Here is a 24,964-nt window from a genome sequence, read left to right as displayed (position 1 = left end):
CAATGAAGGCTTTGCAGGTGGGGGAGCCTTTCTATGTGCAGCATTGCTCACACCTTGCAGAGGACAGGCAGCCAGTAGTGTTACCACCCATTAACTACACTGTAGCTGAATTAACAGACAAGCCATAACATCAGTAAGGGGCAGCACGCAGGATTTAGGGCAAGTAGAAATGTTTTATATTTCACCGATTCATAAACTGCTCTAGTTTAGAACATTCTGTTTGAGTCAGCTGCAGTCTGCAAGTTAGTTATCTATATACAAAATAAATGCACTGTATGTGCAAAATTTAACATTTTTCTGCTCACTGCAGTCTTAATTAAGTCAAATAGCTTATGAATAAATAAAATAAGATTAAATTCAAGAGCATTCCTTCACTTATTGGGTATAGCATGATGTAGCAGATAGGTAAGTAGCGTAACATTCCATACTGCTGTACAGTTCTGTAGTAAAACCGAAGAATCCCTTAATGTGCAGCGTTGCAGTACTGGAATACAATCAAGGTGAAATGCATCATGCATAGAAAATGAGCTCAGGGATTTGTCCTCCTTGTACCCCAGTCCCGTTGGTGCTGTCCGAGGAGCACTGGAACTGGAAGGTCACTTTCCCGCACTGCACTTCAGTCATTCCCTCCTGCCCGAAGTAACTGAGCTCATTGCCGTCCAGAATGGCACTTACATTGTAAAACGTGTCCTGCTCGACCTGCACCGGGTGCTCAAACCACACCGAGAAGGTATTACTGGAGCCGTCGGAGGTAAACTTTGTCAGATTCTGAGCAAGGACAACTCCTAAGCGCTTCAGTTCAATTTTGACGCTGTATTCAGCTTTGCCACAACTCGACCCATACAATCCCAGTCCCGCTATAAATATCCGTTTGTCTACAGCAAACTGAATACTGTCGCACCGCCCCCGGTACCTCCACTGGTTACTGCGGTACGCGGACGACTGAAAGCGATGGCAGCGCTGCGGCACCAGTCCTTTCCTTTTTGTCAGCGGAAACTCGAGTTTGGGTTTGTTGGCAGCCGTGTACCACAGGAATATGTTGTGCGTCTCCTCCAGCGTGAGGATGTCAGACTGGGCCGCCCCGTTGGCGAACTCTTCCAAAGTCATCGTGGGGATCCGCACCAAGTACAGCGCTTTCCCCAACACGTTCCTCTTGTTGCGTGGCGTCACCGGCAGCCCCTGCCTCTTGCACTCTGCCTCCGCCCAGTTGAGAACGGCCTCAAACACCACCACCTCCTTGGTGTTGAGGGCCTCCCGCGTCACGATGATCTCCAGCGTCTGCAGGTCGATCTCGCAGAACCCTTCCGACTTGAGCGCCATCTCGGCCTGAGCATCGATCACCTCCCAGCAGCGCTGCGTCAGCTCTGGCTCCTCGAAGAGCCGGCTCTGGGACAGCAGGACACAAGCGTTCTTTGCCTCCAAGCTCGTCTCCAGAAAGTTGACGCACGCCTTCGCCAGGGCCGGCACGATGTACTTCTTGGCAGCGTAGAGCGTCGCCAGCACCGTGTCGGCTTCCAGGTCTATCTCATCGCTGTACATGTATCTAGGTGAGAAAAGAAGTTTCTTAAGGGAAAGCGCATAGGCACAGCCCGTGGAAAACTCATCTCTAGTCATCGTTGCTGGCTGTTAGTCAGACGTTCAGCATCTGACAGCTCATGAAGCATTAAATATGTGCGCTTGCACGACGCTGAGCGGGAGCTGCATATTCTATAAGCCACTTTGATTCCATCCACATAATTAGTAGACTCGGAGCGGCCACTTACTTTAATAGGATTAGAAAGGCTGCGGGTTCCACATCTGGGATATGGATTTCGGATTTGACCTCGGCGAGATCGCCGTAAAACATAGCGTAGAAGACGGAGCTGCCCACTGCCAGCACGTACTGCAAAACAGAGAGAGCACCTCAGCACCGCGCCTCTCCCTGCGACCGCCCCACGCGCGCAGCGCTGCTGGGACGAGGAGAACCGAGACGCGGAACCCGTGTGCGCGCAGCGAGTCGCGCTCCGCACCAACCTTATGGGCAGGAACTTTCTTGGATGCCCCCGGCGGGCCCACGATGAAGTGGACGTCAGCCATGAGCTCGTTATTGAACATCAGCGCGTTCCTGCGGACGAGGGCAGGGAGAGGCCGGTTAGCGGCGGGCGGCCCGGACCCACGCACCCACCCGACCCGGGGGGGGCCCGGCCTCACCTCTCGCGCAGCGTGGGGTGGCACGACTGCCAGCTGGCGCTCTCCAAGTTGTTGTTGTTGAGGTTCTGGAGCTGGGGCGGCGGGGGCGGCTGCGCGCTCTGCTGCAGCTGCAGCGCGGGCTTCTTGCTGCCGGCGGCGGCGGCGGCGTTGCTGTTGGCGATATTGGTGTTGGCAGGGTAAAGTTCTGCGGCCATCTTCTTCTTCAGGGCCAGGGGCACTGCCTCAGAGCATCCTGGCGCCTTGCCGTTTGACCTGACGCTCTTTTTGGACTTCTTTAAGGTCTCTGGAAGCAGAAGAAAAAAAGTCAAACACTTCATGATCCTGCCATTGAGGCACCCATGGGGCAGTGGCATCGGCGAGAGGGACCGCCGGCTCCCGAACCAGGTCCCGCGTTGTGGATGGGCGCTCCCAGGCCGCCGTCACGGAGCGCTCCGGTGCTCACCTCGCAGCGGGCAGTGCGGGCGGGCGGCTCCGGCCCCCGAGGAGGAGGAAGAGAAGAAAAACCAGCCAAAAAAAAAAAAAAAAAAAGCCAAAAAAAAGCCAAAAAAAAAAAAAAAAAAAACCAGCACACCACCACAATCCCCACGGATCCAGCAGGGCACGGCGTCAATCCGCAGATTCTCCAGGTGTTACCGCCCGCCGCCGGCTCCCCGCTGCCAGCGGCGCTCCGCTCCGTCCTTCCCCTCCCGGTGCTGGAGGCGGCGGCGGCGGGGGCACATCCGGGCCGGGGCGGCGGCGGCTCTCCGCAGTCCGCTGCCGGGCGCACCAACTTTCCTCCTCCTCCTCCTCTCCCCGCGGCGGCCGCCGCCTCCTCCTCCGCCGCCGCCGCACGGCGCTGCTCCTCCGCGCTGCTCCCGCCCGCCCCGGGGGCGTTGCTGGCGGCGGGGCGCCCCGGCTGCTCGGCGGCGGAGGCAGCGCTGCCCCGGGCGCTCCCCTCACGGCTGTGCTCGGCGCGGCTCTGCCGGGCCCTGCCTCCTCCTCCCGCCCTAAGAGGAGCGCCGCGCCGCGCGTCACGGCCCCCGCGCCAATGGGGAGCGCCGGGGCGCGGCGGGGAGAGCCGCCCCCCGCTCGGCGACGTGCGCCGGGCAGCGCCGCCCGCTCCTCCCCGCTGCGCCCGCTCGGGGGCGCCGTGCCGAGCGCTGCCGGAACGGCGCCGCGGAGCGACCCAGGGCGGGCGGCCCTCGGAGCTGCCCGGGCGGCCCGGGCGGGGGCGCCGCCGCGCCGCGCCGTGCACTGCGGTGGGGGGAGGCCGGGCCGGCGGCGGGGGCATGGCCGGGGCTGAACTGCGGGAAGAAGGGGAAGCGCGGGCTGCTGCGCTGCGATCTGCTGCAGGGCTTGCTCTCCTGATTCGTTTTTCTCTCTCTCGTTTTTTTCTTTTATAGTTTGTCTCCCGTTTATCTTTCTCCACCGTTTTATTTTTCTCTATTTACTTTTTTACCACCCCTTTTATTTTGCTTTTCACTTTTTCCCTTCTCCTTCCCCTTTCATTTCTCCTTGTATTTTCCTCCCCTTTTACTTCTCCCTTTCCATTCCCCTAATTCTACTTTCTCCCTTGTTTTTTTGTTCCCTTCTGCTTTCCTGTTTCTTTTTTTCTCCTTTTGCTTTTCTTCCCCTACTTTTTGTCTGCTCCCCTTTTATCTCACCCCACTTTTCATCCTTCCCTTTTATTTTTTCCTCTTCTTATTGTCCCTTTTTTATTTCCCACCCCTTTTAGCCTTTCTCCCTCTTTAATCTCTCCTCCTTTTATTTTCCTTCTCTGTCGCCTTGCAGCCCCTCGCAGACCCCCACCCTTCACTCCACAGCTCCATGCCATGCCCTCAGCCCGGGGTCTCTCTGTAGGCAGGGGCTGTGCTGCATGGAAGGACTGCCGTTGGTTTCAGCAGCATTTTACGAGTGTTTGTTCATTATTATTTTTTTAATCCATGTGGCAGACAGTCATGTTAACTTTGGCCCCGGTTTAATTTATATATTGGTGGCGTTACTTTTTGACCTTTTATGGCCTCCTTTGCTATTGGCTTTTCATTCAAAACCATCCACACGTTCATACTCTGGCTGTTTAGTAGCTTTCAGAATTTATAACTGCGTGTTACGTTTTGTGAAATGACCTGTGGGCACAAGTGCTGGCAGAAAACTCAGAGCAGTTTCTGTGCAGAATGCGTGCAAACACCCCCCCAACTCCTCTGCCTCACCCTGGAGCTGGGTCCCTGCCCTTTAGGGCAGCCCTGACCCCATACTGGGAGGCACAGACCCCATGTAAGGCAGTCGGATCCCATACAGGGCAGCCCAACCCATGCAGGGCAACTAGGAATGGGCCGGGTGCTGCCTGCTGGCCCTGCTCACAGTGCTGCAACGTCAGTAGCAAAGTTGCATGTCCACTAAGTTTGAGTAGTGCTTCTGGAAGTGTTTTGCATCTTGGAATTGGTTGGTTTTGTATACTAGCATGAGAAATTCACACTTTTCCTAAAGCTGTATTTGTGCCAATACTCATTTTTACATGAAAGCACTTGGAAGCGGGTTTCCTTAAGCTGTTCTCCCAGGCAACTCACTTGCAACGGGCACTTTGGTTTTTATGGCCATGGTCAGGAGGTTACTGCTTTTAAAGTTAAAATCTTAAGGTTTGGCTTAATATCTTAAGGTTTGAGGGAAACGTGTTTGGAAGTCGTTGCTCAATCCTCAGGATGCTTCATGTAAATGCCTTTGTGTAGCCGTGTACTGCTGGTGTGGGTAATTAGGGATAGCAACAGGGCATCGTTGTCAGAGCTCGGTGCTACGTGGAAGCGCTCTGATTAGTTGTAAATCTGTGTGGCTGCTGCAGCGCTTTGAGCTGAATTTTCATCTTTATCAGTGTAAGTGCCCACATAGGAGATCAGCAAAGGAAATTGAGTCGGGGCTAATAGTTAACAATTTACCTTACATCATGGATTTTCGGTCAAGTGATAAAAGGCAGGCAGGAAATGAGTGGCTGATACCTCAAATCAGAGTAAACATGTGTTACGTGCGGCTTTTACAAGATTGTTTGATAAATTATAAATTGGGTTAGGCAAAGCACAATCCGCGCTGACAGATTTCGGTGGGTCTGAACCTGATAACACCAACACTTGAAATGAGTTTATACATCAGGAGACACATCCTGGGCTGATGTAAATCGTCGTAGGCTGTTGACATTAATTGGGTTCCAGCAATTTGTGCCTGGATACAGCTTTGAACCCTGGAAAGCTCTGAGGACAACGTGCTTTAAAAGCCTCTTGTCTGTAAGCGAGGAAAGATTTTGTTTTAGCTATGCCTGTAGTGAAAAGGTGATCCTAAAGTTTCATCTGTGCTGCTCTCTGCTTGTTCCCTGAGATGTGAAGCAAGCCGACCGTGACGGCCTCACAGTTCTGCGTGTCATAAATCAAGGTTTGGGATTAGGAGTAATTGCGTTACTTTCTTTTGCAGATCCGTGTTTATATATTCCTCGTTTTGCCCATATGCTGGAATTTGGGGATAAGAACCATGAAGTGTCCATGACGGCTCTCAGGCTACTGCAGAGAATGAAGCGAGACTGGATGCACACTGGCCGCCGGCCGTCTGGGCTCTGCGGGGCAGGTGTGTGAGATGTGGGGTGTCAGATGTGGGAGATGTGGGGTGTCAGATATATCAGATGTGGGAGATGTGGGTTGCCAGATGTGTGAGATACAGGGTGCCGGGTATGTGAGATGTGAGGTGTGTTGCTACACCTGAAGCAGGTTGTGAAAGAAATTCTGGGAACTGGGAGTATCTGTGGACTTTCCGATTTCCTAGGAGCTCAAATTTCAGTTCTGCTCCTACGTTCCTTGCTCAAATCCTTTACCTCTTGCATTTTAACCTTTCTGGGGCTCCTCTCACTCCCATTCTGCAAGCTGTAACTTTTTGTCAGCTAAAACTGCGCCCCTCGTGCAAGCACTTGTGTCTTTACACTGATTCTTATGCAAGAATGCCCTCTCTGTCCTAATATGTGAAATTATTTTTTTCTCAGTCTTTTTCCAAGATTCATTGCAGGCGTGATGCTTAGAAAAACCTACAGGTTGATATCAGCTAGCGAGGTCAGACTAATGAGAAGTGCATATAGCCATAAAGTTAGTGTATGCACTTGATTGTATTTGAAAGGTCTTGTATGTGCGTGCTTGAATGGTGCATAATCATAGGGAACCCAAAACTATGCAATCTTCTTACAGGCTGAGAGAGCTGGGGCCATTCAGCCTAGAGAAGAGAAGGCTCTGGGGACTCATGACAGTGGCCTTTCAATATCTAGAGGGGGGCTGTGAGAAAGAAGGGACAGACTCTTTAGTAGGGTCTGTTTTGACAGGACAAGGGGAGATGGTTTCAAACCATTCTATAAGTTGAAGCAGGAGGTGCTGAGTTCCTACATCCTTCCACACATTAAACAGCGCATGGAGTTCATGGCTTCTTTTGGTTCCTTGGCCTACATGTCTGTGCCACACATTGTCTGGAGCTGTGTGAAGGAGCAGTCATTTGATGTTCCTATTAGGAACTGGAGCCGTTCTGCGTGTGCCTGAAGTGGAGCTCTGGTTTTGTTTCCTGGAGAAAGGCACTTCTGCATGCTTAAACGTGTTTTGCCCACTGAACCACCATGTGATGAATGAATGAGACTGATGCCTTAAAACAGCTACTCTGTCTACTGTCGTGCTACTCTGAATCAAAACACTAATGCAAATGCAAACAATTGCACTTGTCTGGCTGTGTCGAGGTCTTGCATACCAGTACTTGTGCACCAGCAGGCTGGTGGTAATGGTCACAGCACTGAGAACAGCTTAAGCAGGTTCTGTGTTTTGCTTCCAGGGATTTAACTGGAAAGCTTTTTATTCAACTAGTAAGTTCTGCTAAAAAGATGATCACTTTGACAATGTGTGATCAGTCTGAAGCTCTTGTGCCATATTGAAATAGCTGTGGTTTCCACGGTGAGCTAAAGCATAAAATTGTTAGGGTGCAGTTTGCAATCAGCTTCGTTTTATTGGGTAGGAACAAGGTCTGTAAAGTTGAGTCAATCACATGTATTCAAGGATGCAGCTGAACTTATGTTATGTTATAAAGAGCATTTAGTGCTCTTTATCTGAAGGCAGAGGCAAAGAGAGGCTGTCCTTATCTGCCTGTTTTCTGCTTTTCTTCAGCAAATTTTCCTCTTTCTGACATTGACTGTCCCTGCTTATTCTCCAGCTCTGTTAGTGGCAGCGAGAATGCACGATTTCCGCCGCACTGTTAAAGAGGTCATCAGGGTGGTCAAGGTTTGTGAGTCTACGCTAAGGAAAAGGTTGGTGCCATTTTATTATTTTATCTTTCGTTTACAGAACTGAAAAGTGGTGTTGTCTAAAATGGATACGTATCAGAGAAAGCCAGGTTATTTTCCTTTTCACGAGTGCCAGGAATAAAATAAGTACAAAGTGTTTAGCTGGTCATATTGAAGTACTAACCCTGCCTCTTATGTAAGGCCTCAAATGCTTAGCAGAGGTGGTAGGAAGCACTTGCCTGTTTAACAGGTGAGGAGTTTAAGTCAAATAGTATTCGGTCATCAATGTTAACAGAGGAAATGATTGATTCTCAAAGCTGAGGATGTCCTGCAGGATTTTCTTACCTTGATCTAGAATACTGCGCTGGAAAGTCTTGTCCTTTTGTTGTACAAACTATTTTGATGAAACGTTCATTTTCAATATTGTTGCACTGCTAATAAATGGAAGACAGCACAACAGCTTTAATGATAACTTCTCCAGAGGGATTCAATGTGGTGTTATCAGCAGAAAGTAAGAATTTTGTCTGCACCTTTGAATTGTTTTTTGTTGAACAGATCTAGTAACGCTTCCACGTATTGATAAACTCAGCATTAGTAGCAGTTACCCAACTTCTCCCAGGTTTGAAAATCTGTAGCCTTTTCTTTTAGGTATGTGAAAATTGACCTAACTGTGAAGCCATACTTTTTGTTGCCGCCAGTACAAAATTTTTCTACCAGCGGAATATTTTGAAGTTGGCTGAACCAAAGTTCGTCTTCAGAAAGTTCCCCTGGTGTTTTACTTTCTCACCACGTTGAAACTGGCCCAGACACATCTAGCTGGATCTAATTTTGTTAATACTATTCACTTCTTAATCATGAAAAATATATTTGCTCTAGATCTTCATTTGTGGAGCAGGAGTAATAATATTTCCCTGCCTTGCCTGGGTGCTGCAGGGATACATTTAAACTGTTTAAATGGCTGTAGGCACTATAACAGTTAGGATGAATGAATACAAATGCCACTTTTTTTCCTCCGGTCAGCAGGTCATGTGTTCTAATGTGCATTCTTGGAATTGATGATTTATGCACCCATAGTTGATTCCAAGGCACCTTGGTTACATGGTTGAATAGTTCATTGGTACTGAGAAAATAAGCATAATAAACCGGAGTTGGAAGGAAAATTAATTTGAGCAATTGTTTCAAGTGGAGAGATCTTGCTTCAAAATTCATGCTTTGAAATGTTTACTCAAGTCACACACATCAACTGAAATGACAGCGTTATTTACTTTGACAGGGTAAACGTGACAGCTGAATTATTTTCAAGCAGCTATAATTACAACTATATTTATCACGAATCTATAAATTTGATTGATGTTTTTCAAATAAGAGCACGTTATATAGTACTTAATGAAGGCAAATAAAAAATACCATTGAATAACTGTTTCTGCTCCCCATTTTTTTCCTCATCTTTCAAGAATTCCTCTCAGGATGCCATCAAGGAGAAGTTGTCTGAATTAATAAGCAGTTGTTTCATGTTCTTAAGAAATTCTTTGCTTCTCAGTGTGTTGTAGATTTATTTCCTTTTAATTGTCACTGTAGCAATTCTCATCTGCAAAGAGCTGCTGCTGCTCTGTGCATTGTGAAGCAGCTGAGTGTGGTTGGGTGAAGAGCAGTCATGGGCCGCCTGAGGTGCTGTGCTTGCTGCTGGCTTTCCTTGGAAAGCCCTTGAAGGAAACCAAGATAGAGTCCAGGTTTCCAACCTCCAGGTTCACCCTGTGTTATGGTTGGATTTTCACATCCCTCCCTTCCACGTGTGGGGTAGACAGGGCTGTACAGATCAGTGGTCAAGGAGGCAGGAAAGACAGGTTTTAAGAAGGCTGTGTTAAGCTTACTGCTGGGCACCAGGGAGTGGGGTTCAGGAGGAGGCTCACCAACGTGCGCTGCACCTTCAGGTCTTAAAAATGAATGATCATAAATGGGACCTGGTTTGAAAGGAGGAAGCAACAAAGCATGGAAGTAGCCTTTAGACCCTGTCATCCATCTTCAAATCAGGAGATCTTAATCTAACTGTTTGGCTGGAGAACGGAGTGACTTTATTTCTAGCACGTGTGGCTCTGGTAAGGGCTCAGTGAGAAAACTTTGTAGTTACTTCACAGAGCCTTTTTGCTTTAGGTTTGGAAGCACACAATTAAAATGTAAAGCTTGTTGCTGTTGTTGAAAGGGAAGGCATTAAATATTAATAAACGTACTGATAATTCTATCTGTCTCGCTTCCAGTCTAATTGAAATGATATTAACTTACAGATCACTTTATATATTCAGAGTACTGTACAAATATTAACTAATTAGTCAAATTGTTATTTTTTTTTGTGTGTAATCTTCTGTGGAGATAACAGAAATTAACTTTTCCTAAACTCAGTGCTCTTATTTAATTCTCACAACTGTGCCTGTTTAATGCACCTGTCCTCGCTTCTGCTTCTTTAACATTTCCATATGCTGCCCCTCGTCTGTTTGTTCACCTACTGCATACCTTTTCTGCACACTAAATTATGTTCTTTTTGCAGTAGGAACAATTTTTGTGATATTTTTCCACTGTACATTATGTAATACGGTGCGGCCCTTACGCGTGTTAGAAGATCTTAGGCACTACTTCAATAGAAATTTAAAAAATCAGCTTATCTTTGTTAACACTTGTGTTTTACTTCTTTGGTTCTCTCTCTTTATCTTTAAATAAGCTGCTTTTTGCATTAAAAAAAATTTCTTCTCAGTTCCACGAAGTCCTTATCTGTTTAAAAACCTATTTGTGATGAACTTCAGACGGAGTAATGTATCAGCAGAAGTGAAGCTTGATTGAGCAGGAGTTGAAATGAAAGGCCAGAGCAGCACCAGAGCTCATTTATGAGGCAAATGTTTCTTCACACAACAAAGCGGTAGAGGAAGACGAAGCCTCATGATAAAAGAACACTGTTTACCACTCAGGGTGGAGATGCTGCAGGGGCTTTCTTAAGCAGGGTCCTTTGGGTTGTGTTCTGGGGATCCAGCTCTTTCAATGATGGCTTTGGAAGTTTTCTGAGAAAATGAATGACTCATGCACAGAGATAAGTGTGCTGCCGTAGCTTTTCTTGTTCTCACTGCAGCAATATCTAGTTCTCATAAACTTGGTGTCCAAACTCCTGCAGCAGTCTCAAGATGGGCAGATTTCTGCAAGCAAAAGCAAAGAGAGGAGTGGTTTGGTACGTGAATTCAGAGCTAGGATGGGGAGAGAAGGTAATGGGGATGCTGCACAGCTGGCTGCAGGGCCGGGTCTTCCAGAATACCAAAGCTGTATCACTGCCAGAGCTGAAGGGAAGGCTGCCTGGAAGTTGGTGTTCTGCTCTGATACATGTACAGTTGTACTAAAACCCTGTGCCAGGCTGAGAGAGCAAATGGAGAAATACTTTATGTCTCAAGTTAAATAATGGAGAAATGTCTGACGTCCCAAGTTAAATATTCAAATGACTTATAGGTGATTTCTAGCAGTCTTTCTAGCAGAGTGAGTCAAATGGGGCTCGACCCGTGCCTGTTGGTATTGCATACTTTTGCAAGCTGGTTTGTCTGTTATGATGACAAAAGGTTTTGTTTTTGATGAATCCGATTTTGCCAGCTGTGTTACTTTTTATAAATCTGACTTCTTTACAGCTCGTAAGCTAATGCATTAATTAGAGTCCTAATATGTTTCAGTACTTCATGCTTATTTTAAAAACTGCCATTTCAAATTTATTTGGTGGCTGTTGCTTTTGATACAATAATTAACTCTTAGCACTAACTCGGGCTTAGATCTTGTAAACAGTTTTCTCTGTGTTTGACTTTGCTCGTCTGAGCGGCTCTGCTAAGAAATGAAGCCACATGCTGTTTTTCTTTTCCAGGAGATTACAGAATGTTTTGACAGAGTGCAGTGGAGGAACCATGCTAATGGAGCACAATTTTAAGTAGTGCTGTAGCATTTTATTGCTGTGGTGTGAACACTGGAACTGGGGGAAAGACAAGGACAAAGAATGCCAGTGGGTTTGGACTGATTCAGGACAGCCCATCAGTGGGATGATCAGTGGGTTAGTTGTTGCACACAGATGTTGACAACTGTGTGTAAGCATTTGTGGAATTGAAAAAAATGATAACAAATTTGTGATGTTTTGCATCTCTGTTTTGGTGGAAGCAAGCAAAACGTACTGATTCCTAAGGGCGCTTCTGATTCGTACAAGAATAAATCTTTCAAGATACCTATTATTTAATACTTAAAAAAAGGAAAGAATTACTAGCAAATGAGCACCGTAAATGATCAGCTCCCAGTGAATTTGCAGTAAATGACTGTGTGTGTGTACTGTTAGTCCACCACAAAAACAGATGAAATATATTAACGTAAGACACTGTGGGAGTTGTTTAAGAGAAAATATTTCTAGGTGTGTTGGGGTAGGAGCACAGGGAGGGTAATTTAGCACAGCTCAGGTGATAAGTTGTACATGGTAAAAGTACAGCCATCAGGTGACCTCTGATTTAGTCTCCACCTTTTAGTAATGAGATACCTACTCAATAAGCTTTAAAAGTATCTCTTTTTATGTTGTTGCAAGTTGTATATTGTTATGCAGATGTCGGTTGCTCTGAAAGTAATGCCTCCTATTTATTTCCAAGGAAAGGACAAGAGCTACAAAGAGCACAGTAACACTGTTTGATAGAGCAAATTTTCAGTTACAAAACAGTATTTTTTACACAGTCACCTCCACTAGCTCTGCATTTTCTCCAGCAATGAACAAGAGCCTGCATGCAGTGCTAGTCACAGTCTGCACCAACAGAGATGACTCACTGCTGAAATGCACCACCCACTGCCTCACCGAACTCACAACCACTGTTTGGTCATTATCAGTGTTCACTTAGTGTCGATGAATGTCACTGGGTGCCATTTTTTCCGCAACGAGGAATTCAGTTCCACCCCTCAGCTTCATTTGTACTTCCACATGAGATGCTGTTCTGTCAGACTGCCCCTCTACTGCCACCTTGTCACACGGCAACAACACGTAGTGGGATATTGGTGGGAAGGTCCATCCTCTACTGCCATACCACCACCAATCTGCCTTAGACATCATGGGTCAATAGAATAAAATAGGAGGTATTACTTTCGGAGCATCTCTTGTATTTATGACAGTTGCATATAAAGGAGATTACAGTTCTATTTGTTTACATGCTAGGGGATACTGGAAAACTTTTATATCCTGTAGGAAGCATTTCATATCTATATTAAGTATCACTGTTATGAGTTTATGTGCTTCCATAAATAGTTCATGCATAAACATTGTATAGCTTGGAAAAAATGGGTAGAGGAGAATGATGCAGTAGACATCTGTAATTTAGTAAACAGTGACCGTTTGCCACAGCAGTGCAAATTCTGACCTTTTCTTATGTTAGTGAGCACACAGGTTTGGAGTGGTAGGCAGCACAGATGAGCACCCTTAAAGACAGTAGGGATGTAGTAGAATAGTTTTGTACTCAAGTAAAATGTAACAGAGCTTTTCTTTACTTTTCTTCAGCTTGTAAATGTCGGAGTTGTCAAATCAGCTGCTTTGTTCACTACAATATTTTTTAAAAGAGTGCCTCTGAGTTTCTGATCTGTCTGCTGTTCTATGCAGAGGTCCATCCAGTACAAGGTACCTCTGCTGCACCGCCTGCTTTCTAGAGCTGGGCACTGACTGTGTGTATGTAAGAGTGCAATCAGATGCCGTGTAGCTCACCATGCTTCTCTGGACCTGGCTGAGATTTACTGGCAGTTTCAGCTACTTTTCCTCTTTCCTCTGAATAGGGAGCAGAGGGCAGTGCGGCTTCTTCTAATTTGTCCCCGCTCAGAAGTCCCTCTTGGACTTTGAACTTGAAGTCCCAAAGCATTTGTGAGTTAGCCTCCAGAGGACCTTGCTCTTTTGAATGCTTTGTTGCACCCCACCACCGCAGAATTTCAAGTAACCACTAAAACTGAGCATTCAGCTGTGCATGGAAGTCTTTTTCATGTTTTTTTTCCCCTAAGCTGTAGACTGGATTCATAAGTCTTCACTGGACAGCGTTCCTGAAACAAAACAGTGGAAAAAAAACCATTGCTCGGCTTCAAAGTGACTGACCCATTTTCCCTTATTGGGAGCTAAATTAAGTGTGAACGGAATTGGTTTACTGCTTGGTGCACAAAAGTGCTTGATCAGAGCACGAGGTGTGTTTTTGTCTGTAAAGGGGTGGAACAAAAGCTGTGGAAATTTTTCTTTGGGGAAAAAAAAGAAGGGCTGGGGATAGGAACAGTGACACCAAGCCCTGGAAAAACTTTGCTCCCAAAGGAGCTTGCTTGAAAGAGTCTGTGAGAAACTGTAAGAGGAAGGTTTATACTGGAAGTTGAATCTTAGCCTGAACTGATTGCCTCTGCTTCAGCTATAAATAGAAAATACTTGTCTGCCAAATTTCAGTTTTTGGAGCCCTTTTGAATTCATGCCAAGGTAATAATATCTTAATTTGTGTATCTGTTTGTTTTCCTCCCTTGGATGACTTAAAATGGCTACTCTTATGAGATTTATTATTCATTTTTTAGATTAACAAAATTACAATGTGAACTTGGATATCATTTCTATGCAGAACTTAAAAAATAGCCAGCAGCTAGTGGGTGGGTTTTTTTTCATGACGATACTCCCTTGCCCCTGAAATTATCATGCTTATAATTAAGATTGCATCAGTTTTTCATAGCTGCCAAACTGCTGTTGCCTTGTTCCATGCAGCGTAGACTGCTGTGTGCATCAGTTTGTTGCCTTGGTGGCATGTGTCCAAACACTGGATAAAATTAAAGAAATGTTTAGAAATATGCAGACAGGATATCAGCCAATGTAAGATGCTGAGGCAGAAAAGTGGTTGGCAATTGCAGATATTTATTTATATCAAGTTAAAGGAGAAAATGCTGAGGGAATGGCTTGCTCTGCTGCAGCGTGATGCTGAGTGTAAGATTGTATAGCCTTGCTCCTACTTCTGGACACGTTTGCTGGCGTGAAATGGGCTGTATGGGGTTGTATTTTCAGCCCATGTAGAATAGGGGTCACATGTAGCCATGCTTGGTGGTGTTCGTGGGTCAGACGCTCATCCTGGCCTTGACTTATGGCACTATTGCTAGGGAGATTGCTTAGGAATTAATTTAACTTATTAAATTAATTATTAATTCAAGCTGTGGTCATCTTCAGGAGGTGTTTGTCATTTCAGGATGGAAGGTTGTGGTCCTGTGGCTAAGATCTGACAGTTGGTAGATTTGAGCTTCCAGTCAGGGTCCTGTGCCTACATGGTCATAGCAGCCAGTTTCAGAGCCAGGCTGGTCAGCACTCAGCTGGTTTAGCTTGGATCAGGACTGAGGAAGGGAAGGACGTGGGCATGGGAGCTCATGGCCAGACTGGTTGATCACAATTGTGTTGTGCTGTGCATTTAAGCTCCCCTTTAGCATGGCCAGCAAACTTGAGGTGGCTGCCCTGCCTGGCCCAGGTACACTGGAGGTCTCAGGATGGGCCTGTGCTGCTGTTCTGACCCAGGGCTGAAGCTGGTTCTTGAGACAACACTGATGACAACTGAACATTGGCACACCCTTGGGCTAATGTCTGACAGAGTACGTGATGTGAGTCACACAAGGTCGCAAGAAGCCAGGCAGATGGAGCCTCGGGTGTCTGCAAGGAGATGTGCACGGAGCTCAGTGCTGAAATCCAAGTCATCTTGTCACTGACCTGCATTTTGCCACTGACATTTTCTACGTTGCTCTGCATGCCTACAAGGTGTTGCTGTTTTGATTTGGGTCCTCATCTCAAACTCTGAGCAAGCATGGCGTGGACAAACCAGATGTCTATGCCAAAAAGCGTGTTGGCTCATAACAGTGGGAGGAGAATGACAATTTAAGTAGGTGAGGCTGGTTGGGAGGGGAAGTCTTGCTGAAGTGGGACCGCCTTTAAAGTGCTCGATTCATACGTCAACAGCTGGATGACTGTGGTTGCATTGTGATGAATGGGAAACTGTGCTTCTAAAATGATGTCTGGATTTGGCATTAAATGCATTCTGAATTAAAATAATAGCCGTTTTGTTTTGCTCCTCAATTTATTAAAAATAAACAAATGCACACAGTAATAAGAATATAGGGAGAGAGAATTGTCAGGTGCTATTGGCACTGGTCCTGGAGGTGGTTGGAAATGGAGTTTGTGTCCTATAGAAAATTTCTTCTCTGGAAGAAGAGACTCTGGAAGGAGTTTTATTACGATAAAAAGTGAAAGAGAAAAATCATGATTACTTTTTGGGAGAAAGAAATTCTGAAATGTCCTGAGCTGGGGTTGCTGCAATAGCTTTGTGTCCAGCTTTGCAGATGGGAACGGTCATTAACTTTGCTTCCTTTGGAAGATGAGAATATTCCAGTGGAGCAGCTGCAGACCTATCAATGCAGTTTTCCCATGGAAAATGTTGATATTATTAAAAGGGCACTTTCTGTCAGAAAAGCATTCTGCCAGACATTTCCTGACCTGGCTTTACACTTAACCTTTTGTCTTGTTTTCTCCATTTGTAAGATGGATGTGATGGTTCTCAGCCACCTGTATAAAATGCTGGAAATTGTGGATGAAGTTAAGATGTTGCAGTGTTGTTTAAGAGTCAGTTTCTTTGAAAGCTTTAGCTGCTTTTATGGCAGTTCCCTATGGAGCCAGTCATATCTCTCACAGAAGCAGGAGCTTCTGAAATGCAAACATTAAACAAATACAAAGCATGTTATTATAAAATTATATGCATTCATCTATTCTATCTATGCAACAGGGAGATGATCCCTTTATTTTACTACTGTTTCTTTGTGTCCTGGGAAGATTTCTTCTTGTTTTTGAGCATACTCTTAAACTCTGGTGGCAGATATTTTAGTTTGGGAATCTGTTTTGTTCTCGTTGTTGATCCCAAAATCAGCGAGACAGGAGAGACAAACTGCATTTCTCTTGTTTTGTCAGGCTGTACATAATTGATTGTAATGGCTGTTGTATTTCTGCTCAGTCTTTGTTCATCAAAAAGAAGTGTGTGTTGTGTACTCTAATAAATCAAAAGCTAATTTGTGATATGAAAAGATACTTACTTTGCAGCAAATGAAACAATTAGTATCACTTCAGTTCTAATTTTTTCTGTACTTGAGCCAAAGTTTCTGGTTCTTACAGAATGTTCATTCTGCAAGTCAGAAATCTGATGAGTTTTGTGACTTGTAAAGAAGACCTTAAAGATGTTAAGGTGATACGGTGTACGCTTTGATAGGTTGACAGAGTTTGAGTATACGCCAACGAGTCAGCTAACCATAGATGAGTTTATGAGGATTGACTTGGAAGAAGAATGTGATCCCCCTTCGTTCACAGCTGGCCAAAAAAAGCTGAAGATACAGCAGGTAAGTTCTAAACCTGATGCTCTGTTCATTTCTCTTCTCTTTTCTCCCTTTGGATCAATTAATACTAAATCCTAACTGGCTAGCATCTCTTAAAATTTGGTTACATTTATTGAGGTTCTTAAGAGAATGGTGAGCATTAGTACATATGACACTCATTAACTTAAGATATATATATATATATGTATATATATATTTTTTTTAAGGATATGGTTTTACTACCTCTGTGTCATCCAGTGATACGTAGCTTCAAATGTAGCCTTAAATATCCCCTGAGGAGGGACTGAAATGTCTTTCCAGTCTGAATCAACCCCAGCAGGAAGCACGGTGTCACTGCTCTTGTTGGTCAGATGGGGACATTGGGGTGTTTGAACAGATGAGCACCTGTGGAGCTCCCATGTTTTGCAGGATACCAGTATTTGGTGCTAAGCACAACTGCTGTATTGTAGATGAGAGCCCAGTGCACTCTGCTTGGGTGCTGCCCTGTGTGCCAGATGATGCAGTTACTTTCCCTTCGTAATGCTCATTTCCTGCTGCATGTTTCTCTTCTTCTGCTCTGGCTTTTTACTGAAGCATCACATCTTTATGCCCTTACAAAACTGGAGCCTCTCGTGTGACAAATTAAGCTGAACTTACAGCATGCAGGTCTTGAAAAGCTGTTCTAATACCTGCACTTCTCTTGTATGTGCTGCGTGTGCTCTTCTGGTTAACCAGAGTTAAGAGAGTGTGGCCAAGGTGCATGCTTTGTAATTGGATCAGAAACCATGTGCTTTTTTAAAAGGCAGTAGTATTTAATATTCTAGATATGCTATCATTTAAAGGGCTCTTGATGTGTTTATGATGTTCTCAAGAGTCAGTCAGATGCTGTAGGTCAGTGCTGCAGACTGACATTGCATGTGTGCCACATCTGGCCTGTGCACAGCAATTTCAGCACTGTCCTTGCACTTGCTCATATCTACAGGCACAATCATAGAGCTTGTTGCTATAGACTGGAGCCTTCTATATGCAGCTTGCTGAAGTAGAAGTTCCTTTTGAAGTATAGAGATTTCTGACATAATGTTTTAAATTGGGCAGTTGCTCGATACCTATGGCGATATAAAATAATTTGAATTAGGATTTGAAATCTTCTTATTGCTTTTAAAATACCCTGTGATTCTGTCTGTGTATACAGTTCAGAAATAGTACAGAGATGTTTTTGAAGTAATTTCATGGTTGTTTTTTTTTTGTTTATTTTCATTTCAGCTTGAGAAGGCGTTATCAAAAAAGCTGGAAGATTTTGAAGGTATAAATTGTGTTTAGTGTAACAGATCACTCATTTCTTCAAAATTGCATTGATGATTGCTGAGTTTTATTTTTATTTCATCACCACAGGTGAAATATCAAGCTATCAAGATGAAATAGAGATTGAATTAGAAAATAGTAGACCAAAAGCAAAAGGCGTATTTGCAAATTTATCTAAAAGTGGTAAGTATAAAATCTTGTGACTACTTAAATAATAATAGGTTCATATCCTGCAGACAGTATTAAGTCTGTGAACTTGATTGTGATAAATGTGATCATGTAAATGCTTTGGTAGTAAATAATCTCTGTTTATTGTATGAGGGTTCTCTCTGCTTTTCAACTCGTCTTGCCAGTTAGTTGGTTCAGTTGTCAGCCTTCAAATGAACAAAATGCTTAATACAAAATTAAAAAAAAAAAAAAAAGCAAAATAAAAACAAAAATGAAACTTGTTCATTACAATTGCAGTACAGCAGTCACTTTCATTCTTGGTAGCTTATAAGTTTGGCACTGATACCTGAGAATGTCTCTTTTCATCACTAGTGTTGAGTGCATGGAATAGCAGTACACAGACCCTTCTGTCCTGAATGCCCTGGTTGACAAATTGGTATGGTGGCTCTCAGTGCAGGTTTAATTGGCCATTCATTGGCCAACAAGTAGTTGGCTTCTTTTGAAAAAGCCTTTTACCTGCCATAATTTGATAACACAATGCTTCTGTTTTAAACAGTGACTCTATTCACAAAAATACACTTTGATAGCCAGGGTCATGAATTTGAAGAGTATCTGGAAGCTCTCTACATTCATACATTGTACTGAAATAGTGTGTGTGTTTTCTACAGATTTTCTCTGCAGATTTTTTTTTTTTTTTTTTTTTGCTTTGAGGGAGTATTTACTCTAGTTACTCTATTTACTTAGTTTCTGTAACAGATGGTATGCAGTGATTTGGGGGTTTTGTTGTTTGTTTGTTTGTTTTCTCCTTACAGATTCTATAGAAGATAATACGTTAAGCATATTTGGAGAAGAAGAGGCAGAAGATGAAGAACTGGAAGCAGCTGCTAATCACTTAAACAAAGACTTTTGTAATGAACTTCTTGAGAAAGATAGGTTAAAACCAGGTGAAGATGGAGAATGCAAAAATGGAAATGAAGCTCCTGTAAGACCACCCGCACTGGAATCCTTACTTGGTCCACTCCCCACTGCAGCTAGTCTTGGCATAACAGAGTCCATAAAAGAGTGTATTTCCTCTAAGGACCGAGAGCCTGGTGAGTAAAACATCAGTTCAAGAAAACCTGTGAGAGGATATGTTGGATGCATGCAGCCAGATGTAGGTTGTGTATTTTCTAGGCATCCTAATGGTTGCTTTGACAGCAATTCCATGAGTCGCTGTAACACTGACTGACAGGAGCTGTGAGACTGGTCGAGACCAGTGGTCTGAGTCATTGATATTGGTCATTGACATCTGCTGCTCAGGAAGCTTCAGGGAAATCTGGAGTGCTGATGATTTTCTGAAGCCTGAGAATGTGTATTTCTTAGTCGAGTAGATTTGCAACCATACGGTGGCTGATGGGCATATTTCAAGCCATGCAGTCTCAATTAGAAAATTGGAGGAAGCAGATTTCTAAGGATGACTGGAAATTAATAACCAAGTACGAGAATTTTAGATGAAGGCAGGCTTTCATCTAAATTTTCAACCATGTTTTACTGGAGCCAGATGTGATGCAGTCTAAGAATATTCAGCCATTTACAAACGACAAATATTTAAAATGTTTGAAAGTGAAATAACTAGTTGTATGTATTTTCATTGATCCAGGCTTTGTTGTCTGTTTTGGTGTGTTCACTGTTTTATCTTTAAAAAAACACCAAATAGCTCTGTGCAGAAAAGGAAGACCAGGACTGATGAAAGAATCCAATTTTGGCGGAGCCATAAAGCAGGCAGTGTTGCAAACAGCCAGTCGTTCAGGCAGGTTTGTTTGCTTTCTCTTTTGTGTGCTTGAGCATTTTGAAGATGGCGTTTTTAAAATTTCTTCTGCATCTTAATGTCACTGAGATGTGGATGTATCTAAAGGGCATTTTATTCATTATCACAGTTAATTTTTCCGTCGTAAGACGCACCTGCCTGAATCTGTTCTGTCAGCTTGGGGGCAGATCCAGCAGAACGTTTTGCTGCCCGAATTGTTCTGATGCTAATTTCTGTTCAACTGCACCTACTTCTAATAGAGTGTTCCCTGCCTCCATAGATGAACAGAATGCATTCGGATTCTTACTATGTCACTGTTCTCAGAAACATAGCAGGATGATTGCATGTTTGTATTTTGTATGAACTAAGGCATATAGAAACAGTTGAGTGGCTTTGTGTTTGCTTTAATTACGATTAAGAAAATGGATGGCTCATGGCTTGTCTTTCTCTGGGAAATCAGCGGTTCGTGTTGAAGAGAGGTCAGTAATGGCTAGAAGCTGTTGTTGTCTAGCTGGCCAATGACCTGTAAAAATAAGTTCCAGTGATGGGCATTTCTCAGCTGGCACTGCTATTGACCATTTTAATGGCTGGGCTGAGAACTGAGAGATTCTAAAGATGAAGCTAAGCTGGTACAGCCAGTCTGTTCCTCTGAGTTGGGCTTCAGGCAGGTGGGCAGGAGAAGCATGGCCACTCCTGCTATGGCTGCTCTGTGTTCTGCTTTTCTCTTTTTTTTCCCCAAAAGTAGGGAATGTGCCAAATGAAGGAAATGTTCAAAAATAAAAAGGTTTCAGTATACTCATTCTCTTCATGAAATTGGGAAATGACTGTGGGCATGGTAAACAGGTACTTATTTTTGTAATATGCTGTGAAGCTGGTATGCTGAATTGCTGTTTTGGTTGCATTTTCATTGTAGATCCTGTTCCATATATATATATTATTATTTTTTTAAGTGACAGATGCTATTTATCTCCATGTTAAATCTGGTTGACTTTGTACTGGCACGTTCTGGTGCACTTCCCAGTCTCTGCACCCTTCCAGTGTTATGTCTGGGTGGTGTGAGTGCATCATTTCTGAGGACCTTTGGGTACAGGAACAGTAATGGAGCCTTGGTGTATTTTGGATGACCAAGAGCCTGGTCTGGCAGTTGGTCTGGGAAGTCATGTTTCTGTGTAAAGAAAACTTCTTGTAGAGATGCCCCCCGTTGGTCACTTGTGCATCATAGCACTGAGCCCCATTGGAAACACTGTAGGTATCTCCATCGCTTCAAGCATTGATGCGTTGAGTTCTGCCTCGCCATGCTGGGGAGTCTGGGAAAGATTTGTTTACAGAGGTAGGATCTTCTGTCAGGCCGACTACTGTAGTTGTAAGAATCAGACGCCTTCCAAGCCCTCCTTGAAGTCTAAAAAAGAAGTGACAGCTTTCAAAACTAAAAATAGGATGAAAGCAGTTGCTCCAAGTTTAATTTGAGATAACACATTTAGAGACCATCTCAGGAAGCAAAAGTAGCTTGTACCTGTGGAGAGAGGAAGCAAAGATGGTAACATTTCTACATTCATCCTGTGTATCTGAATTTAGTTGAGTACAATTTATATTGTGAATTTTGACTGAATATGAGTTTGCTATGCTATTTCACGTTCCAGTGTGTCAGTGCTTTGGAGGAAGTAGAGAGTCAATATAACACACCTAAGGTGACATTTTTGCCATCTCCACAGCTGTGTAAATGAGAAAACAGGAGCTTTGCTCTCTTCCCTTAGCCCTCTCCATCCCAAAGACATTTTCCACTATGCAGAGCAGTGGGACGAGGTTGGACTGGAGATCTTGGTCAGGATGGCACTTTATCTCCTCGGGGCTGCACTTGATGGATGGGCATATTGCAGTGTTTGGGAATGACAGGTGTGTTTCTACCTGGGGAAAATTCAGAGCAAACCTTCATGGTGATACATGGTGTGGCTGGGCAGGTGGCCACGAGCAGGTGCACTGTGTGCAATGTGTAGCCTCCTAAATGCAGGGTATCTTTTCGATTCTCTGTAATAATCTCTTTTCCTCAAAAAAAAGCTCTGCTGTAGGTGCCTTCTGCAAAGTCCTTTTATTTGGCTCTTACACGTGGTTATTCAGTTTATAATTGCCTACATCAGCTGCTTTGGGAAATCTTCCACCTTTGTGCTACAATGGCTACAGCAACAGCATAAGGTTCCTCACAGGCTGCATTGGCAGATAAGAGTTAGGTGCAGAGCTTAGGTATTAAGAGAAATTCTGCCTATTTTTGCTTCACTTACAATTGGTGTTTGAGCAACATGAGACTGTCTATATGAATGTTTTATGGAAAGTGTAGTATTTTAGCAAATTTGCATTACAAAGAGGGCATGTAAGGTACTGGGTTAATGAGGCTGAGGCTTAGAATAAACATTGCATTTGACAGTTTTTTCTCCTACAAAGCGTAATAATTTGCAGAGATATTTGAGCTGAAATCTCTCTGAGTCGTTGCAAACTGCTGCTTATTCTTTGTGATAAAAGAGCTTTATTGTGGGATCACAGTTTCAGAGGTGAATCTGGGAGATCAGTCTGTCAGTTTCCTGGTGGAGCAGTGTTGCTGCACCCTCCCCATGATGTACATGGGTATTCTTTGTGGATCTGGAGTTCCTCCAAACAGCACACCATTCCCTTCAGGAGGCCATCACAGTTAAACACCATGGGTTCAGTTTATCATTCTTCTTGGTGTTTCTGTCCTAATGTTTGCTGACTGTCACCGTCTCCTTCCCACGCATGCATCCAGTCCATCTCTTTATGCCACATCAGCCAAAAGTCATGAACTGAATTTTGGCCAAAAATGTCTGATAACAACAGAGATAGAGAGAAGCTACAGGGTTTAAGTTACAAACTAACTTCATATACATTACTGTCTGCTATCCTGGTAGTGTTTCAGACCTCATTTAGTTTTTGTTTTGAATCAAAATTCACATGCAGTCATTTTGGGCAACAGTTTCAAATCCTGTACGTGAGGCAATGGTAGCAGGCTTCTGCACGTCCTCATGAAAGTAAGTGGCTCTTGCAGCAAGAAATCGCTGTGCATGTACCATCTTGTGCTTGGTTAGGCATCCAGCTAACTGCGTTCAGGGCTAATTTCACAAAGAATACATGAGAAAGGTTTAGTGCTTGTTCATAATTAATAGTTTGCTCGTTTATTACTCCTTGTGTTTATCCCTCCCTTTCTGCCACAGGCGTAATCTGACACATGGGCTGAGGTCCAAAGATGTTTCCATTGATTTGTGTGGGTATTAAAGACCCTGTGCAGACAGCAGTCATTGATCGGATGGTTGTCAGCATCCCTATATACCAACTTTTCGTTCAAGGAGGATGTGGCAAGCTGCTGAAGATGAAGTTGTACAAGGCAGGGGTTGGGTTTATCTACCACAGTGTTCTCCGGCTGCCTTCTGCTCCCATCTTTGTCCTGATATGGAAACTGGTCAAGGAATGGCACTTGGCAGCAACGTGTGTGACTGGGAGGCTGGCTGATTCCTTCCCATCAGGGAGTCCCAGTCTGGTTGCCTGTGATGGGTAGGAAGATTCCCTGCATTGCTTCTTGCCATTACTTTTCAATAAATGGAGGAGTGTTGAGTCCCACTGGGTATTCATATCTTCTTCTGTGGTCTCCCTTTCTTTCTCAGATTATTCTCTGAGCACGTCAGTGCCAACCATTTGAGAATGTATGTGTATATGCACGTATGAAAGTATATAAGAAGATATAATCAGTAATTAGAGAGAACATTATGAAGCTCTATTAAGCCATAATTACCACATACATGAGAAATAAAGCTGCTGAGTTTAGCGCTAATTGTGTTATAGATGCAAAGTACAACTTGGTCATCAGTGTAAGCCTGCATGTCCCCATCCTGATGGCTTCTTCTGGCTCTGACTCTAATGGTGCTCTCACTTCCATGGTTTTAAGCTCTGTCTGTGGAAAGCAGCAGTGTGGTGACCTCAGTGCCACCTTCCTCCTCTGGTACCTCTCAGGCTCTGCTCTTCATCTTTGAGTGCTGTTGGATCACCAGAGAGTATTTTCTGTGGCAGGACTAGCTCGTTACCAATCCTTAGAACTAGGCAATAAAAACCATGATGCTAGTTCATCTTTCTAATCTAGTGTTTATATTCTTGTGTTTGGCAGTCTTGGTAGGCTGTATTGCTGGTGGAGCTTTCATTACGCTGTTAAATGAGATGTGAAGTGCTTGCTGCAGCCAGCATGGTAATAGGAGACCACCAGCTGCTTCAGATGCAGCTTTTGGTACCTGAAATCTTTGGTGGGAGTTACAGATGACATGATCTTCTTGCCTGACTATATATATCACTCCCACATGAGTACTGTGCATGTATTACTCCAAAATCCACAAATACGTATTTTGTCATGTGAGATCTTTGCATTTCATTAAAAGCTAAAGGTGCTATAAATTCATTCCATATTCATATCTTGAGTAACTGGGAAGGTTAAGGGATGAGAACTATTGCATAGTTTAGCTGAAAGGTTTTCAAGCAAATCTAGGAGTGAGTTTTGGAGAGAAACCTGCATTTATTAGAGGCGTTGGGGAGATAAATGTGAGTGACAGCATATGCTGAATCATATGAATGCATTTTTTTAAGCATTGATGGATATATGTGTTAGGAATTTTCCAAAGGTTTATCAGCACGGACACTCCTCACAGGAAAGTGTGTGTCACTTGTGTCCAGCAGCACAGTGCAGGCAGGGAGAAAGGGGAAACTTGGCTGGGGCTTTAGGAACAGTCCTTTGCCCATAAATAACTGTAATTACGGAACCAGTTGTTCACCAGATACTGAGGGAGAGCTGTATTCACAGTTGTCTTTGGTGCTTCATCATTCACAGG

At 44.1% G+C, this 24,964-nt stretch overlaps 2 protein-coding genes across 6 annotated transcripts in view; one reads left to right on the top strand and one right to left on the bottom strand.

Moving 5' to 3' along the window:
* Nucleotides 1-24,964, top strand: part of BRF1 (BRF1 RNA polymerase III transcription initiation factor subunit) — a 166,342-nt gene that overhangs the window by 76,588 nt on the left and 64,790 nt on the right. For all 3 annotated transcript variants that reach the window (XM_048950213.1, XM_048950214.1, XM_048950212.1), the window contains 6 exons: nucleotides 5,626-5,775; nucleotides 7,384-7,477; nucleotides 16,732-16,858; nucleotides 18,098-18,137; nucleotides 18,227-18,319; nucleotides 19,117-19,395. In XM_048950213.1, the coding sequence (XP_048806170.1) occupies nucleotides 5,626-5,775; nucleotides 7,384-7,477; nucleotides 16,732-16,858; nucleotides 18,098-18,137; nucleotides 18,227-18,319; nucleotides 19,117-19,395 (783 nt within the window). The remainder of the gene's footprint in view (nucleotides 1-5,625; nucleotides 5,776-7,383; nucleotides 7,478-16,731; nucleotides 16,859-18,097; nucleotides 18,138-18,226; nucleotides 18,320-19,116; nucleotides 19,396-24,964) is intronic.
* Nucleotides 154-3,132, bottom strand: BTBD6 (BTB domain containing 6). Of its 3 annotated transcripts, none has more exons than XM_048950217.1 (5): nucleotides 2,762-3,132; nucleotides 2,191-2,473; nucleotides 2,014-2,104; nucleotides 1,764-1,882; nucleotides 154-1,543 (listed from the first exon to the last, which is right to left on the bottom strand). In XM_048950217.1, the coding sequence occupies exons 2-5, from the start codon at nucleotides 2,382-2,384 to the stop codon at nucleotides 511-513; spliced, it is 1,437 nt and encodes a 478-aa protein (XP_048806174.1). In that variant the 5' UTR covers nucleotides 2,385-2,473; nucleotides 2,762-3,132; the 3' UTR covers nucleotides 154-510. The 3 variants fall into 3 exon arrangements, with proteins under 3 accessions (XP_048806174.1, XP_048806173.1, XP_048806172.1); XM_048950216.1 differs by lacking the exon at nucleotides 2,762-3,132 and adding an exon at nucleotides 2,633-2,731; XM_048950215.1 differs by lacking the exon at nucleotides 2,762-3,132 and having other exon boundaries at nucleotides 2,191-2,707.

This window comes from Lagopus muta, chromosome 6 (assembly GCF_023343835.1).
Source record: "Lagopus muta isolate bLagMut1 chromosome 6, bLagMut1 primary, whole genome shotgun sequence".
Lineage (NCBI taxonomy): Eukaryota > Metazoa > Chordata > Aves > Galliformes > Phasianidae > Lagopus > Lagopus muta.
Note: the sequence above shows the minus strand (reverse complement) of the source record. Positions and strands in the feature narration are given on the sequence as shown.

Bases quoted from the DNA above. Each gene is read 5' to 3' on its own strand.
- BTBD6 (XM_048950215.1), bottom strand. From the start codon at position 2,543: ATGCCACTGCCCCATGGGTGCCTCAATGGCAGGATCATGAAGTGTTTG. The intron at 1,883-2,013 runs GTTGGTGCGGAG...TCTGTTTTGCAG, and splicing joins AGAAAGTTCCTGCCCATAAG to TACGTGCTGGCAGTGGGCAG. The intron at 1,544-1,763 runs GTAAGTGGCCGC...TTTCTCACCTAG, and splicing joins GCCTTTCTAATCCTATTAAA to ATACATGTACAGCGATGAGA.